Source organism: Rhodamnia argentea, chromosome 9 (assembly GCF_020921035.1).
Source record: "Rhodamnia argentea isolate NSW1041297 chromosome 9, ASM2092103v1, whole genome shotgun sequence".
NCBI lineage: Eukaryota > Viridiplantae > Streptophyta > Magnoliopsida > Myrtales > Myrtaceae > Rhodamnia > Rhodamnia argentea.
The window spans coordinates 14,470,471-14,486,635 of NC_063158.1; the positions used below are offsets into that span (position 1 = coordinate 14,470,471).

The 16,165-nt window shown below is 40.8% G+C and overlaps 3 protein-coding genes and 1 long non-coding RNA gene across 8 annotated transcripts in view; 2 read left to right on the forward strand and 2 right to left on the reverse strand.

Moving 5' to 3' along the window:
* LOC115730590 overlaps positions 1-604 on the reverse strand; it is a 4,923-nt gene extending 4,319 nt beyond the window's left edge. The window contains exon 1 of the mRNA XM_048284952.1: positions 491-604. Coding sequence (XP_048140909.1) covers positions 491-604 — 114 coding nt within the window. The remainder of the gene's footprint in view (positions 1-490) is intronic.
* LOC115728263 overlaps positions 1-1,187 on the reverse strand; it is a 22,862-nt gene extending 21,675 nt beyond the window's left edge. For both annotated transcript variants that reach the window (XM_048285132.1, XM_048285131.1), the window contains exons 1-2: positions 1,080-1,187; positions 676-746 (exon numbers count right to left, since the gene is read on the reverse strand). In XM_048285132.1, the coding sequence (XP_048141089.1) occupies positions 676-730 (55 nt within the window). In that variant the 5' untranslated portion in view covers positions 731-746; positions 1,080-1,187. The remainder of the gene's footprint in view (positions 1-675; positions 747-1,079) is intronic.
* LOC115732433 (ferredoxin--NADP reductase, root isozyme, chloroplastic) overlaps positions 1-15,457 on the forward strand; it is a 27,517-nt gene extending 12,060 nt beyond the window's left edge. For 2 of the 4 annotated variants that reach the window (XM_048285115.1, XM_048285117.1), the window contains 3 exons: positions 12,658-12,990; positions 13,432-13,651; positions 14,777-15,457. In XM_048285115.1, the coding sequence (XP_048141072.1) occupies positions 12,658-12,990; positions 13,432-13,651; positions 14,777-15,276 (1,053 nt within the window). In that variant the 3' untranslated portion in view covers positions 15,277-15,457. Of the gene's footprint in view, positions 1-10,248; positions 10,508-10,751; positions 10,809-11,253; positions 11,277-12,657; positions 12,991-13,431; positions 13,652-14,776 lie in introns of those variants that run through there. The other 2 variants (XM_048285116.1, XM_048285118.1) reach the window with 2 other exon arrangements.
* Positions 4,907-5,600, forward strand: LOC115730592. Its single transcript, XR_004014157.2, has 2 exons — positions 4,907-5,321; positions 5,413-5,600. It is a non-coding gene; the product is annotated as an uncharacterized LOC115730592 (long non-coding RNA).
* Positions 15,458-16,165: the final 708 nt, after the last annotated feature.

Here is a 16,165-nt window from a genome sequence, read left to right on the forward strand (position 1 = left end):
AACATTGCAGTCTCATATAGTGAATAAGTAATACCCTAAAGGAAAATCCTAAACAGCTAATTTAGAATTATGAGTTCAAGTTGGATAGAGAGAAGATTAAGGTCAAAGAAACCATTTCATCCAATTATCATCGATACCTTTTTGGCGCAATTCTGTTAAAACCACCATCTGAGAACTTTGGAAGGATTTATACAGAAGCACAAAAAAAGGGCCCAATTGAATAACAGATTCGCATGTGCTTTGCTCGGGGTCAGAAGCCTTACAATGGGTCAGATGGCCAACAAAGATGAGAAACAGAGAGCTACAAGAGCTCCTTAACAATGTGGGGGAACATGCATCATTATATTACATTAGTTGTCCAAGCAAACACCATATTACTTCGCATAACTTTCAGAGTTTTGAATATGACCCATTTATAGAGAAAAGCAAATGAGCAAAGAGAAATCTGGACTAATTGTAGGTTCCTATACTCTTACACAATTGGGCAAACCACAGAGAGAGATAGAGACAGAGCTATTGTAAACACAGATATATTGTAAACCAAAATGCATCCAGTTAATGAAACCACGAAAAGAACCCGCATCTCATATACAAGCTCGTTCATTGTCATGCAACAGCATCGCTGAAACAACAGAAAACACGACCCCCAGGAACCCGCAAAATGACAGGTTCTACCTCCTTCTGCAGCACGGCTTGAACTTCCCCATACCGAAACACCAGCCGCGTGCATTTCTAAGTGGTTGAGTCTGCGACAGACACGCAAGCCCCAGTGAGACATCAAAGCGTATTGACCAGAAATCAAACAAAAGGGTCCTCCAGCTACGAAGTAGCTTCGCATTGCACAGTTCAATCGGGAACCCAAGTGGAAACCTATCAGTCATCACGTCATGTATCAAGAAAACCCAATCCTCCAACTCGAACCGATTATATTCTCCTCCGCTCCGCTTCATTTCCTCCATCACATTGAATCATCCTCCCCCACCCCCCCCGAAAAAAAAAAGGCTTAAAACACACGAATCGCAGAACCGACATTGAACCACGACATGCGCAGGTCAACATAGGACGAGACGAAGAAGTACCTGACGAAGAGGTGAAGAAGTAGTGAAGCGAAGACATGGCGGTGCACTGGAGAGCGAGAGCGAGAGCGAGGCCATGTCCGTACTGTGGCGGAAGAGCACCACCACCACCACGCAACGACCGTTGCAATCGAAACCACCAAGTCCTGACAACGGAATCGACCCGATAATCTCTCGCTGTGGGTGAGCAACATCGTGTGGAGCGCACGCATGTGTGTAGCCGGATCTCGACCTTTGGATCTCGTGGGTCCCAGGATCGAGGGCTGAGGATGGCCGATGCATCTCCCTGCTGGTTCTCTCTTTGGGCTTCGATTGGACCTTCTTTCCGGGTTGCGCCTGTTGGGCCGGAGACCTCATTCTTTTTCGACTTTGATGACAAAAATCTCAAAATCAAATGGAATGAATTGAACTGGGCCGGGCTGTACCGGCCCAATCACGACAGAGCCCGGCACTTTTGGGCCCGTTCAAGGCCCATGGGTCCTAATGGACTGACTCATGCCTGAAACGAATGGTGCCACATTTTTTCTCTCTCTCTCTCTCTCTCCTTAGAACGATTTAGTTACATTTTAAATATCGCAATAGTATGATTGTGTCCAATCGTTCCAATTCAAGCCCGAAGCAATGGCAACTCTATTGGTGAGTTCCACTAGCACGACGTGTACGCGCCAACTCCGCTCCTTCAACTCCTTCAACAAGTAAAATTCGACTATGACGATGAAACATGATTGTTCGACGGTTTGGAGGAACTACAAGGGCGAATGCCAAAAGCTCAATCCCTACCAAATGCTTTGCCAGGTGATACCTTCCCCCCCCTCCCCCAATAGAAGGCTCATATGCACCCGAGACAGTGGTTCCATTGAGAAGAACGTCCTAGTGTCACGTTATGGCTCGAGATCGATGAGAATGATATCCAGAAGATCTTTTTTTCCAAGTAGGACAAAGGATTTTCAAAATTTATCAAAAATATCCTCTCAAATAGACTTTCCTTGAAAGTTGGCTCCTAAAGAGAGGCCTAAGTAGATGATTGCGAAAGATACTACCAACTTTGTAAAAAAAGGTTGATAAAAGATCACCATTCATTCTTTAATCTAAAGAAATAACCTCCCTCTTACTCAACTTTAGTTTAATCACCTTTACAACTCAAAAAGGTAATCTAGATTGCAACCTTTCTAAATGGTGGTGTAGCACCTTCCCTTCCGTCCGAATCGGAGTCCGAGAGAAGAATAAGGGGAAAGGTGCTACGAAAGGAAAGGAAGTCGAAAATCGAGACTAGAACAAAATTGGAAAAATTGAAAACTGTGGTTTTGAAATAAAGACAACAGCTATCTCTACCACCCTCATTTTGGTAGATCTTGACATACCGGATTTCATAAAAATTGAAGCCAATATTTGAGAAAGAGAGTGCCTATCGAGCAATTTTCGCTAGATTATACGAGGGTCTCGAGGCCTTAACATCTCGAAACTTTAGCTCTTGTTCGAGACTCGTCTCGCATCCATAGGACCGTTGCGGAATAAGGCTTTGTCACCAAATTGATGTGGAACAGCCCTTCTTGTTACAAAGAGAGCACTTATTTTTCGATCGCCAATTCGAATAATTTGATTGGCAAAAAGATTAAGATTGAGCTAGCTGATAGAAAAGAACAAACTCTAGACTAAAACCAAAGAACGAATATTCTTTGGGTGTTGGGGAATGAAGATTATGTGCAAGGATTGTTGATCGTATTTTATGTGAATTGATCAATTGATTTCTTAAGGCTTTGTTACCAAATTGATGTGGAATAGCCTTTCTTGTTACAAAGAGAGCACTCATTTTTCGATCGTCAATTCGAATAATTTGATTGGCAAAAAGATTAAGATTGAACTAGCCGATAGAAAAGAACAAACTCTAGACTAAAACCAAAGGAACGAATATTCTGTCATTTGGGTAGTTAGGAGTCGGGACAAATGAAGATTAATGTGCCAAAGGATTGTACATGATCCGACGTTATTTTATGTGAATTAGGTCAAATTGATTCCTCCAGTTGTTCCAGGAACTATCTGCCAAAGGGTTGAAAGATTGGTGGGTCGTAAAGTCTAATTTAAAGATAAAAAAAAAAAACGTCTCGATTTCTTTGTGTTCGGAAATTTCTAAATTCGTATGTCCGAAAGTCGAGACTTCATGCTTTGTCCACGAAATTAACGAAGTTGTCTTATGGGAGTTCCGACATCCTCGAAACACACTCATTGCCACTGTTTGAGTCAGCATTTGCCAACTCAATTCTTCTACAATTTGTTCCGGCGTTAAATATGTTAACCCTTTATTTGTAATTTTTTTTCTATTAGTAAAAGGATGGAGAAGATGGATCCGTGCAACTGCCGTTTCTAAACGTTCTCAAGAGGGTGGACATGCCCAAAGTCATGAACTTTCCTCACATCGGATAGCAAATGCCCAAGTCATGAGCTAATTAGAGATTTGTTAATGATGTGTTCGGGCTAGTCCTTTCGTGAGAAATAGGCAGCTTTTACCGATGGGTTACAACGCCATGCACTTGTTTATTTTCAATTCCGCAACAATATAAAATAGGGATCTCTCTCTCTCTTTCTTTTTTTTTATGGAGGTTTCGGTAACCTTAAGGCTTATCGAGCACTCTATACACCCGATGAACTAATTAAATCCAGACTTTTGGCATGTACCGATGGACTTGACCAGAGTAGTTTGCACATGAAATTCAAAATGGCGATCTACGGATGAGTTGGGAAATCCCAAAACATCCCAACCAATTGCATAGATTCCAAAAGGTTTATAATTGAGAATTCCAGTTTTCTGTGTAAGAATTTGTCATTGTGCTGCACGAATATGTTACTTTGAAAAAAAAAAATTTAACCTATCACGTCAAAACCCACTACCAATAGCCGCCCCGACTCAACAAAGTAAGGGCCTAACTAACTTTGTCTTATATAGGTTTTTTAAATTGGCTAGATTTTGTTTGGAGGGATGATAAGTCACCCCATTACATAGATCATAGGGACGATGTCATTAAGACAAAATTGATGGGTTTTGGTTTTTGTTACTTTATTTTAGTCAAGGTGAAGTTTAGACACAAAATATGGGAAGCTGTTCTTATTATCAAGGAAGAAATGTGACAAAATTGTAAGTAGATGCAACATCTGCGATCATTTTTTGCATTTGTTTGCTGAAAGTGAGGATGCAAATCAGCATTTTAGGAAAACGAAGTATGTAAATTGGTCATGAAGTAGAAAGTCGAATGGGTTTTTGATGCTCTTGCCAAATCCGTTTGTGTCGATCGAAAGCGCAGCATAAAAGGTTATAATATGTGCCTCAGATTTTTTTTAAAAAAAAATATAAAAAAAAATTTTTTTTTTTTTATTATCGAATATGCATTTTGCATAAGGAAATGGTTGAGTATTCTTCTTTATTCGATCTGTGAAAAAAATATGAAGGTGCTCATTAATGCAATTCTATGTACTTATATAGTGAATAGGAGCAATGTAAAAAATCAGACAAATGTTCTTGGACCTGAAGGAAGAACAGACTTTTTTTTTTTTTTTTTTTTTCGGTCGAAAAACTACTAGCTTTTTATTGATTACCCAAAGAGTTCGTAAACACTACACCTGTTAAAGGGGCTTCCAAATATAAAAGGTCCCATAAAGGTTGGGGTGGCCTAGCTATCCACGAGAAAGGACGATCATTGGACAGATGGGCTTTTGCGAGCCAATCTGCTACTTTGTTTGCGGATCTCAAACGATGGGCCAGAGATAAGCACTTGTAATGGGCCATTCGTTCTTGGGCTTTAGCAATCAGTGGTTCAAAATCTACCACTTCTGCGCGGTCTAACTTAATGTTAATAATACTCTCTCTCCTCGAGTCGTATCTCTTCAGCTTCAACTAGAGCCATCACCTCCGTTTGGATCGCCGACGAAGAAGGGACTTTGACAGCGAAACCATCCAGCAGCGATCCCGTTTCGTCTCGAAGAACACCCGAGATCACCCCTTCGGTCGCCTCTTCACAGAAAGCTCCGTCGACGTTGATCTTGAAGGTTCATGGCTTCGGTGAGACCCATACCTCAGTTGATTGAGCTTTTTCAGTATAAAGATTCGATCTTTGTGAGTTGCACTTGCTAAAATTTCCGTGTAATACCTTAGCTGCATCAATTAGGGACTTCGGATCTGGTGGTTTCCTTCTGAAGACAAATTAATTTCTTGCTTTCCACAAAAACCACTGCAGGGACGCAATATCTTCAAAGGTGGGTGAATTCTCATTCTGTAGCACAAGATATTGTAACCAAGCCTCAAATCGTGTTATATTTTGACGCGAGAACTGTACATTGACTTTAGGATCTTTCCAAACAGCTTCTGTCCAAGCGCAGAGTAAAAATAGGTGCTCAATTGTCTCTGTTTCTTGCTTACAGAAAAGGCAAGCTGGCGATGCTAAGATTCTCCTCTTGTAAAGATTCTCCATAGTGGGAATTGCATTTTGACATAAACTCCAGATAAAGGTTTTTATTTTGGGGGGCATTTTCATACCCCAAATCTGAAGCCAGAGTTTTCTAGACGGCTGGAAAGATAACAATGCATGTGTGTTCTATTGTAGTTTATCCCTTTCTCGGATGAAATTGTAGGCACTTTTAACCGTATAGTTCCCTGACTTTCGACTTTGTCCATCTCAATTTGTCCTGTTTGGTCGAAGGATTGAGTGGCATAGCTAGGACTTCTTTGACTGTTTGTTCATCGAAAAGTCCACTAAGTTTTTGAGCATCCCAGCACAGTCTCTTGGAACAATTAGTTCAGCCACTGTTTTGGGGTCATTCCAATTTGCTGGTCCCCCTATAATCCCTTTCTTCAGCCATCTGTCTTCCCTGATATTAATGTCTTTCCCAGTACCTACAGTCCATATCACTGATTCAGCAATATTGTCCCTTCCCATCATCAAACTTTGCCACCCCCATGAGGGACGAGAGCCCCTCCTTGCATTCCAAAATGGGGACGAAGGAAAGTAAATTCCTTTTAATACTTGACTGCATAAGGCTGACTCATCTTGAGATATTATCCATGCCTGTTTGCACAATATAGCCTTGTTAAACGTCATCAAATCTTTGAATCCTAGCCCCCCTTCATCTTTCCTTGTTTTGAGCACCTCCCACCTTTTCCAGTGAAATCCCTTACATGATTCTCCATTTTTCCACCAAAAAGCTGCTGTTCTCTTTTCTATGGATTGGCACATTGACTTTTGGATTTTAAATATAGACATGGCATATTGGGGGATTGCTTGTACCACAGCTTTAATCAGCACGTCTTTTCCAGCCTTTGAGATTAAGTTTTCCTTCCATCCCTCTAGCTTTCTGTTCACTTTAGCCAAAATCCATGAAAATATTTCCTTTTTGAAGCTCCCCAATCCGAAGGTATCCCTAAATACTTCCCAATTTTTTCAATTTCTGGGACTCGAAATTCTGCTGCCATATTGCTTCTCAATAACTGTGGGCAGCATGAGCAAAAAGAGATACTGGACTTGTTACGATTAATTTCCTACCCCAAAGCCAAACAATATTCATTCAATATCATTGCTAAGTTCTAGCATTCTCTCACTCTCCCATCTAGAAAGAAAATTGAGTCATTGGCAAACAGGAGATGTGACAAGGTTGGATAAGATTTGTTAAAGCTTGATTCCCACTAAAGTCCTTTCTTGGATTGCCTTTCTCATCAAGGACGAGAGTGTATTAGCCATCAGGATAAACAAATATGGGGATAAGGGATCACCTTGTCGAATACCTCTTGTAGGCTGAAAATAAGGTAGTGGTTTGCCATTAAACTTCACACTAAAGGAGACAGAGGTAACACATTCCATTACTCTTTGTACCCACCACTCGATGAAACCCATTTTTATCAAACATGCTTCTACAGAGTCCCATTCAACTCTATCATATGCCTTTTTCATATCTAGTTTTAAAACAGTCTAAAACTTTTCCCTTCTCTTTCTGATTCTTAATTGATGCAACACTTCCTGTACAATCAGTATATTATCTTGGATTTGCCTACCCCCAACAAAGGCATTTTGCTCTCTAGCTACAATTTTTGGTAGCTAAGGTTTTAATCTGTTTGCCAAGACTTTGGACATGATTTTATAAGAGAAATTACATAGGCTAATGGGTCTGAATTGGTCCAACCTTTCTGGATTTTGAACTTTTGGTACCAAAGTGATATGAGTTCGATTCAATTTAGGATTTAGAACACCAGAACTAAAAAAAGCTCGTACCTCTTCAAAAATTCCTTATTTGATGTCTTCCCAATGGTGATGATAAAATTGTCCATTCAAACCATCCGGCCTTGGTGCTCTAGTGAAACCCATTTGAAACACAGCTTTCTCGACCTCTTCCATCATAATATCTGCTTCTAAATGCTGGTTCATCTCCTCCGAGACAGTTTTTGGGCATTTCTATAGGGTTGGCTCAAAATTTCTAGGACCAGCAGCAGTATATAGATCTTTAAAGAACTCTACTGTCATCTCTTTCAAACTTTTGATATCTCTAACCCAGAGATTTCCTCATTTTTAATCATTGAAATTCTGTTCCTCTGCCTCCTTTGGATTGTTGTAGCATGAAAAAATATGGTATTTTTATCCCCCCATTTGAGCCAGCTAATTCTTGACCTCAATCGCCAATACATTTCTTCCTGATGCCATAATCTCTCGATTTCTGCAGTAAGTTCTTTTTCTCTATGCAAGTTTGAGTGTATCATGGGGGAGTTTGTTATGCTTTGAAGTTCCTCTTTTAACTACAAAATTTTTTTACTGCTGTTTTGAAAATTCTATTTGCCCCATCTAGCCAACTCAGCAGTTATTTTTTTTATTTTCTGCGTTAAACCTGCACCTTCCAAGCTGGGCTGATTCTAGATACTCTTAATAATTTCTCCACATTCCTCATAATCCAGCCAAAAAGCTTCAAATTTAAAAGCCTTCTTCCTCCTTATTACACCCCGTTTTGTTTTGTAGTTCGAAATAAACAGGAATGGGATGAAATGGATTAGACAGCTAACTTAGGTAGAAGGAAGTAGCGTATGATTCGGTTTTAGTCACTGGATTAATCAACAAGCGATGAATGAGCGGCAGTGGAGTGGCCAGAGATTGGACCTGGCCCACTACAAAAAAAAACTTAATTACGGCCCAAATGTACAGGTGACAGTGGGTCGGGGGAGCTTTGGCCCGCCTGAAATATACCCAGTCCAATTGATTGGCTGGCCTCTTTATTCCTGCTAGCCACCGTGGGCTCTCAACAACAAGGCCCAGTTATCCAGCCCACCATCAAGGCATATGAGCCCAATGCAGCAACTTGGATAACTAGCCCATTTTGCGCAATTAAGAGCAAAAAACGTGAAGACCCATCTTCTCCTCCTCACTATATTCTCCTCGGCGATATCACCAGCCTATGCTTCCTCTCCTCCATTGTTCCGACGCCTCCTCCTGGTCTGTCACCCCACGCGATCGCTAGCGGGCTACCTCGGCAGCACAAGGATCGGGTTCGCGCGAGAACTGAGGCGAGTAACTTCTCTTACCCACTCACTAATTCCTCCAATGTATGTCAAACCAGTGGATCGTTTGGTGGTTGAGCTGCAGAGTTGTGTCGGTACTGAGGTGGTACGAAGTTGCGTGATAAATCGATTGTGTGCATGTCGGGTGAAGGCTACGGGAAAACGCAATGGAAGTCCTTAGTCGCGAAACCGTGAGGGTGTGTGAAATGGGTTTTGGAAGTCGACAATGATCTTGAGCGACATTGGTTTGAAGTGGTGGGTATTGAGTATAATTTTTGGGTGTAGTTTTATGGTTCGATTTTTATACGGGGCCTGAAGCTTTAGAGGGGGGGTTGCTGGTTGGTACCAGCTCTGGTGGGATCACCGGTGGTAGTTTATTGATGACCCTGTGTGTGTGCTGAGTTAGGGGCAATGCGGGCTGCGAGTTGGCTATTCGGCCGTGAGAAGGCAGCAGCATGGAGAAGAAATGAAGTCCGGCTTCTATTGAATTAATAAAAATCATTAATCTCACAGTAGGTTAGTTTGGGAATTATGGACTGACAGGAATGTTGAATTCACCCTTGAAGGTTGTGGAATTAGGGGTGTCGGGGCTGAGTTGATTTGCACTAGCCTTGCCGTGAAACTTGAATTAAAATAAGAGTTTTGTGGCTATGGTACAGGAGCCGCAGGAGTAGAATGAATAAGAATGAGTGTGGTATGGTGGTTTGGAATCTTAAGTGGCACCAATAAGGAGTGACCAATTGAGGAATTTCGAGAATTCTTGGGCCTTTTTTTTTTAAACCGGGTTGCTCTGGTTTTGGTACTTGATTAAAGATTAAAAAAAAAGGTAGTAGGCGAGGTTGAACTAGTCAGTTTATATAGTTTGAAAGCTGAATTCCCAATGGAAGTTCGGCCCATTCACATTAGCCTTCGTTTCTTCTCGTAATGATGGGACGTCGATTTCATACGTGTACACATGTAAATACAGATTGCTTTCCTTTTCGCATTAGTAAAAGCTGTTGTTGTGGGACATAGCTTGACACAGTATACCACATGCATTGGTAATGTTAATGGCATAGTAGGTGAGGTTCGCGGTAATGAGCTGTGTGTTCGTAAAAAAAAATTACCCCATAGAGTTTATGGGAAGACCACGCTGTGTGATCCGGATGGTCCTGCTGTATGATCCGGACCGGTCTCGGAGGTGGTATGAGACATTATCATTGTTGCATGACTTGAGTATTTGAACTATGATATTGACACTTGACACGCCCTCCGGTGTGTGGTCATGTTTTGCTCTTAATGTAGCACAACGCATTATGGTATTAGTGGATGTAGATTATCTCTAGTGGAATACCAAGGGTGGTCGCTAGAATGAGGATACTTGTTCGAATTATCGTGCTTACTCATATTATTTGATTTGTTAGTTGGTGATTTAGGGAAGTAACTTGCTGAGTTTTATCTCATACCTTCTTGTTGACATTTTTTTAGGGAAGTGATGGCGAGCTTGGGACGCCATGGCTTTGACATTGGTTGGTATTAAAGCAGAGGATCAGGGGAGAGGGGGTTCCGGTATTTACACCTTACCTTTTCAGCTGATAGCAATAATAAAAGAGGGCTATGGTCTGAACCAATGGCTGCTAGTACAGACTTCAAAAACAGAGATTGGAGGGTCGATTGAGACAGAGAGGGGTTCTTGAGGAGCCAGAATAAAAAACCCAAGTTGTCTCTTGCCTCTCTCCAAAGGATCACTGTCCAATCTTTATTTAAAACACGAGTTGAGCTCGCTCTTGATTTTCGCCTGATCCCCATGTTCTTTGTCAGCTCGTAGTTCCTTGCGCACCCCAGCATAAATCAGCCCTTTGATTGTACTTGACGGCAAGCGGTTTCGCTGCTCTTGGTCCATCCAATGGCTCACTCCGCTGTATCTCAGGTGGGGTGGCGTCAATCTTGATCGGTGTCTTGGTTTGCTGTTTGGGGCTTGAGAGAAAAAGTAAGGGGAAGTTCTTGAAAACGAAAGTGGGGCTGGACTTTAGAATGACCCAAATGGCGGCTTCTATCTGATTAGCATAATTTTGCTCTCTTCTTTAACGTTTTCTTTGATTCTTTAACTCCTTTTTTTTTTTTTTTGTGTTTTTGGGTTTGTGGGGAGTTGATCGGTGAAGTGATTTTTGCAGGTTTCTGTTGCTGTTCCTGTTGGTAGCGATTTATCTATTAGAAGATCGATATTTAAGGTATCTGTTCTTTTGTTCCTTTCTTTTTCTCAGGAGTCTGAGCTCTCTCTGGTTTTATTGCGTCCGCCAGTAAAATGAATGCATTCCATGCATTATGCTTTTGGTCCTTGTTGCTTTTGGTTAGATTGTAAATGATGCGAGATCAGGGAAAAAGTCAACTTGTTTTGAAACTCGTCCCTAAGAAGGTTGGAAATTCTCCATTCTGTTGCACTAGTCAGTTGCTCACTATGGAAAAGTTTCAAACTTGAGAATATATACAATGATGATGCTGCCAAAATGGAAAAATTTAATGTATGGTGTTTCTGATAAGTGGAAACTTATACAAATTTCATGTGGTGGTTCTATTTGAAGGATATTTCTCATGGGGATGGAAGTGTCTGAGTTTGGTGATGCGCTTTGTTTCCCCTTTTTTTCCTTGCGGATGGATGGATTACATTCCTTTGCCACCTGTATGTTTCCATTGTGAAGGCAATGCTCGATAAGTTCTTAAGGGAGCAGCTGTATACATCTTATAAATATGACATCATTTTTTGGAAGTATTGGGTTTTGTGACGATTGGATTTGAGCTACTTTCAATTGAATCTCTTGAAAGAATGCTCAGAGTTATTTTCTCGTCTATATTTTCCTGCTACTGTCAATCTGTTGAGAGTTAGTCACTGATGTTTGTCCCGAAGCGATGAACTTGTCATGGATGACCATATTGGTAAACTTTCGACTCTTCTCTATAAAAGTTGAGAGAGAATATCAGCAGAACATTCATTTGTCAAAAGGTAGGAAATGAAATACTGGCAGAAGGGTGGTCATCTTATGATAGTGATAAAGTTGATGGGCAGAAAGAGAATATTTGTAGAGTAGGAATTAGAAAATATACACAAATAGAGATCATGGAATATGAGGAGATTACAAATTTTATCTATAGCTGGAGGACTATATCAGTTCTATTAAGGTTATAAAGCAAAATAAAGGAATGATATGAGGAAACTAAGGAAAGTTTTAGATAATGGAGGTAGTGTATAGTCGGGGAGAAGTTCTCCTGCCTTTCGTTTTGTCATAGGAGTTTTTACAAAAACTGTTCTTAAAATGTCTATGGTGCATGTCTTAAGTAGGCATATTGTGCGTAATTTCATACTTTTTGCACCACTTATGGTTGAAGATAAAAGTATTTGAAAAATTGTCGTGAAATTTCTCTCTTCTTGTCATTGTAACTGGTGAAGACATTCCCTAAAGCTTTCTTTCACTGAGGATTGAAAATGAAAAAACTGGAAAAAGCAAACATACTTCAAAGTCGTGTTAATAATTTTTCATCACGTACCCATCTTCTTTTGTCTGATTGTACATAGAAGAGGCCTACCATAACTCTTATCCATTGTGTTCAAAGCAATTTTGTCGTCAACATGAATGGAATTCTTTTCCTGTGCTTGGACAGCATAGTATTTTGAATCTAGTTGAATTGCTATGTACTACCAAACTGAACAATGGAGTCTACAATGCTGGACTTGATCCAAATGCAAATTGAGCAGCAAACATAGATTACAAGATGGCAATATGGCATTCTCTTTGGTTCATTTATGAGTAAGGTGCAGCATAGGGCATCCATTCTGTTGCTTTTCCGTTTCTAAGAATAGTGACACACACCTAAATCTGATGAAGTATATATGAGTCGCTTTAAAGTTTTGGCTGTGAGTTCTTTTTTGCCTTTCTTGGTTTATGTCCCACTGGTTACTGAAAAAGTCGAACATTTTGTTATGAGATTCTTATATCTATACTAAAGTTTGTAGCCATACTCTGATCTGCCTGGTGAGTGCATTTTATAACTCTGTTAAGCTAACTAGTTTCTAATGAATTGCAGCCACATACTCTTAGTTTCTGTGGTACATTATGGGCACCCATATTGACATTGGACTTGAGTACCAAGAATGCAAGATCCAAATACAGGTATACAATATGCATGTCTGTGCAGCAAGCAAATGCACCAAAAGTTTCTGTCTCTCCATTGCAACTCGAGGATGCCAAAGAGCCCCCATTGAATACATTCAAGCCAAAGGAGCCTTATACAGCAACCATTGTTTCTGTTGAGAGGCTTGTAGGCCCAAAAGCACCTGGTGAGGTTTGTCATGTTGTTATTGATCATGGCGGCAACGTCCCCTACTGGGAAGGACAGAGCTATGGTGTAATTCCTCCTGTAAGTTGCTAGTTATGGAGCTGTAATCCTTATCATTTCCACTTTGGCTTTCTAGTTCGTGATGTGATTAGTTGAATGTGTACGAGCGGCGTGAGTTACTTTATGATTCGAGCAAAAGCAAGAAGATGTTAATTTCCCTTGTCAAGTTCCCATGATGAGGATTAATGTAGTGTTGGAAAACTTCTTGTATTAAGATACTTCATGTATGTCAATTATTTATGCCCTATCTCACTAAACGGATGTTTTCTTGAATTCTGGCAATGTATATGAATCCAAGTGACCTACTGTTCTCTCATTTTTTGCGATGCTTATCTGCATCATTTGATTTGTTTCAACTTGAGCAGCTGCTTCAAATTTTCTAAAGGTGCTTTGTTTGATGATTTAAAACAATAAACTCAGTGCTGAGTAGTCTGTAATCATCGTCATTGCGTGGCATCGCAGGGTGAAAACCCAAAGAAACCAGGGAGTCCTCACAATGTTCGTCTTTACTCGATTGCATCTACCAGGTATGGTGACTCTTTCGATGGTAGAACGGCCAGCTTGTGTGTCCGCCGAGCTCTCTATTATGATCCCGAGAAAGGGAAGGAGGATCCTTCTAAAAGCGGAGTGTGCAGCAACTTTCTTTGCAATGCAAAGCCTGGAGATAAAGTCCAAATCACAGGTATGGCTGATTATTTTTCCTGATTTGTGCATCTCGAGTGCCCTCTTTGAATTAAATGTCTAATGATAGAAAGTTATTCTTTTTCCTGTTAATTGGCCAAGAATTGGTAGTTCCAAGAAATTATTCTGATGACATCGTACTTTGTGCGTGTTTGTGTATAATAAGATAACAATCATAGATGCTTAGATTTTCACCTTCTGTCTCTAATGAAGCCTGGGATGCTGGCTTTCCACCTGTTGTCAATTCATATGTGCATTTCTTCATCAATAAGACGAAAGTGCCAAACGAATGCTTCAATACTGACTCTAGTTGTGGAACCAAAATTGATGCTGAATTCTCACTAAGAGTTGTGTTTTAAGAGTTGATTGTATTGGGTCCTTCAGATTGATGAACGGTTCCTTCGGATTGGTGCTAGAATCAATCTCCCATTTGTGCTCGAGCTTGGATGGTAAACCAAAAAAAAGTTTTAATTTTTTTTTTTTAAAGTTACCTATGGAATGATTCAATTAGACTTGTGACTGTTTGCAAAAGTAATGAGCTGAGTTAAAAGTGTTTCTTTAGTATGAGTGCTGTTGGTCTTGGACTCTAGTTTGCAAGAATGGGAGACCGAATGTGGCGCCATCCGCCACTGAGCCACGCATGTCTGTTGAATCCTCAGTAATGCGCTCTGGAAGACCACAAGTATGAGACAGAGGACATATATTGATGTTTTGCATTTTCAGAAGCTCAATATACTTCATCACTCTCAAACTATTACCTTCCCTTTTTTTTATGTGAAGTACTTTACTCAAAGAAACATATTATGGGCAGCATCTTGCTCGTGCTTTTGGAATTTTACTGAAAGCCTAGCTACAATTGCCTCTTTGAAGATAGTTTGACATCGTACTTGAATTGAGACAATACTCTTTGTTTGCCCAATTTGATAGACAAAAATAGTTTGAACGTAATTTCTTTAGAGTCCGAATCATGCCTACCTTGTGTTTGTTAGGTTAATTTCCTGGGTTTCTTGTGGTAGTCCATTTTCTGTTAATCTTTTTCATACTGCCACTCCCTAGGAGGAGCTCAACCATCATGCATGTCTGATACTGAAAGAGAGCTCGACTTTTATGATTGTATCTTTTGCAGGTCCTTCTGGGAAGATCATGCTTTTGCCTGAAGACGACCCCAACGCCACTCACATAATGATTGCGACCGGTACCGGCATCGCCCCGTTCCGAGGCTACCTTCGGCGCATGTTCATGGAATCTGTCCCCAAGTACAAGTTTGGGGGCCTTGCCTGGCTCTTTCTCGGCGTGGCCAACTCAGACAGCCTGCTCTATGACGATGAGTTCTCCAAGTACCTCCGAGATCACCCAGACAACTTCCGGTACGACACAGCGCTGAGCAGGGAACAGAAGAACAAGAATGGGGGCAAGATGTATGTCCAGGACAAGATCGAGGACTACAGCGACGAAATCTTCAAGCTCCTGGATGGAGGGGCTCACATCTACTTCTGCGGGCTGAAGGGAATGATGCCGGGTATCCAGGGCACCCTGAAGAGAGTTGCAGAGGAGAGGGGCGTGAGCTGGGAAGAGAAGCTGTCGCAGCTCAAGAAGAACAAGCAGTGGCATGTTGAAGTCTACTAGAACCGGAGTCTCTGCTCTTGCGTAACGGGTAAATTCAGCTGCACTCGGTTCTCTTGGTTACTAGTTAGTTGTGTCATCTACCATCTGTTACCCTGTTGATGAGGATTTGATTAAGAAAACCTAGTATTTAGAGACAGATCTGGATCGCCGAATAATAAACCCAAATTGTCATTGTTATTTCTGTTATTGCCAAAAGTTGAGAAGGCCTTATTTGCTGTCTGGTAAGTTATTATTATTATTATTTTTTTGGGCAATGTTTCTCCTTCCAAACTCTATAGTGTCAGGAAGTTTTTAACCGGCACCATCATAGAGTTATTCTAAATAAAAATAAAAATAAAGGCATATATTAAAGCAAGTTATATATTTTTCATTTTACCGTAAGATATCTGTTTCGCATCTTTATGCTACACTCTATAGTCAGTCGATTGAGCCTAAATATTGGCTTTTGACATTTAAGCAGGTCGGACCAGAAGTTGCAGGCCCGGATACAAGTAATCGGATAATTAACGGGCCGGATCGTCCCTAGGGCGGCTCCAGAGGGATATCATGATTGACGGGAATGATGTCGCTGCTGTGCTTCGAGAGCTCTTAAAAACCTTTCAAGTTTTCTGTCACACGTATTCGTGCCACGAATCGGTGTTGAGTCTTAATCAAACTCGACGCACTCATCGGAGTTACAGGCCAGGCATATGTTGCGACATATGCCATAGGCAAATGAATACATATGGGGATTGCTAAGAGATGAAATAAATTGTGTTTTAGAGCCAAATTTCTAGCATATTTCTTTGCGATTTCTAATTTTGAAATGGTGATCCTTCGCAATATATATATCTATATATATATAAAAATATTATTCTAGCTTGGGGAGTGAAATGAAATTTCTTTTGCC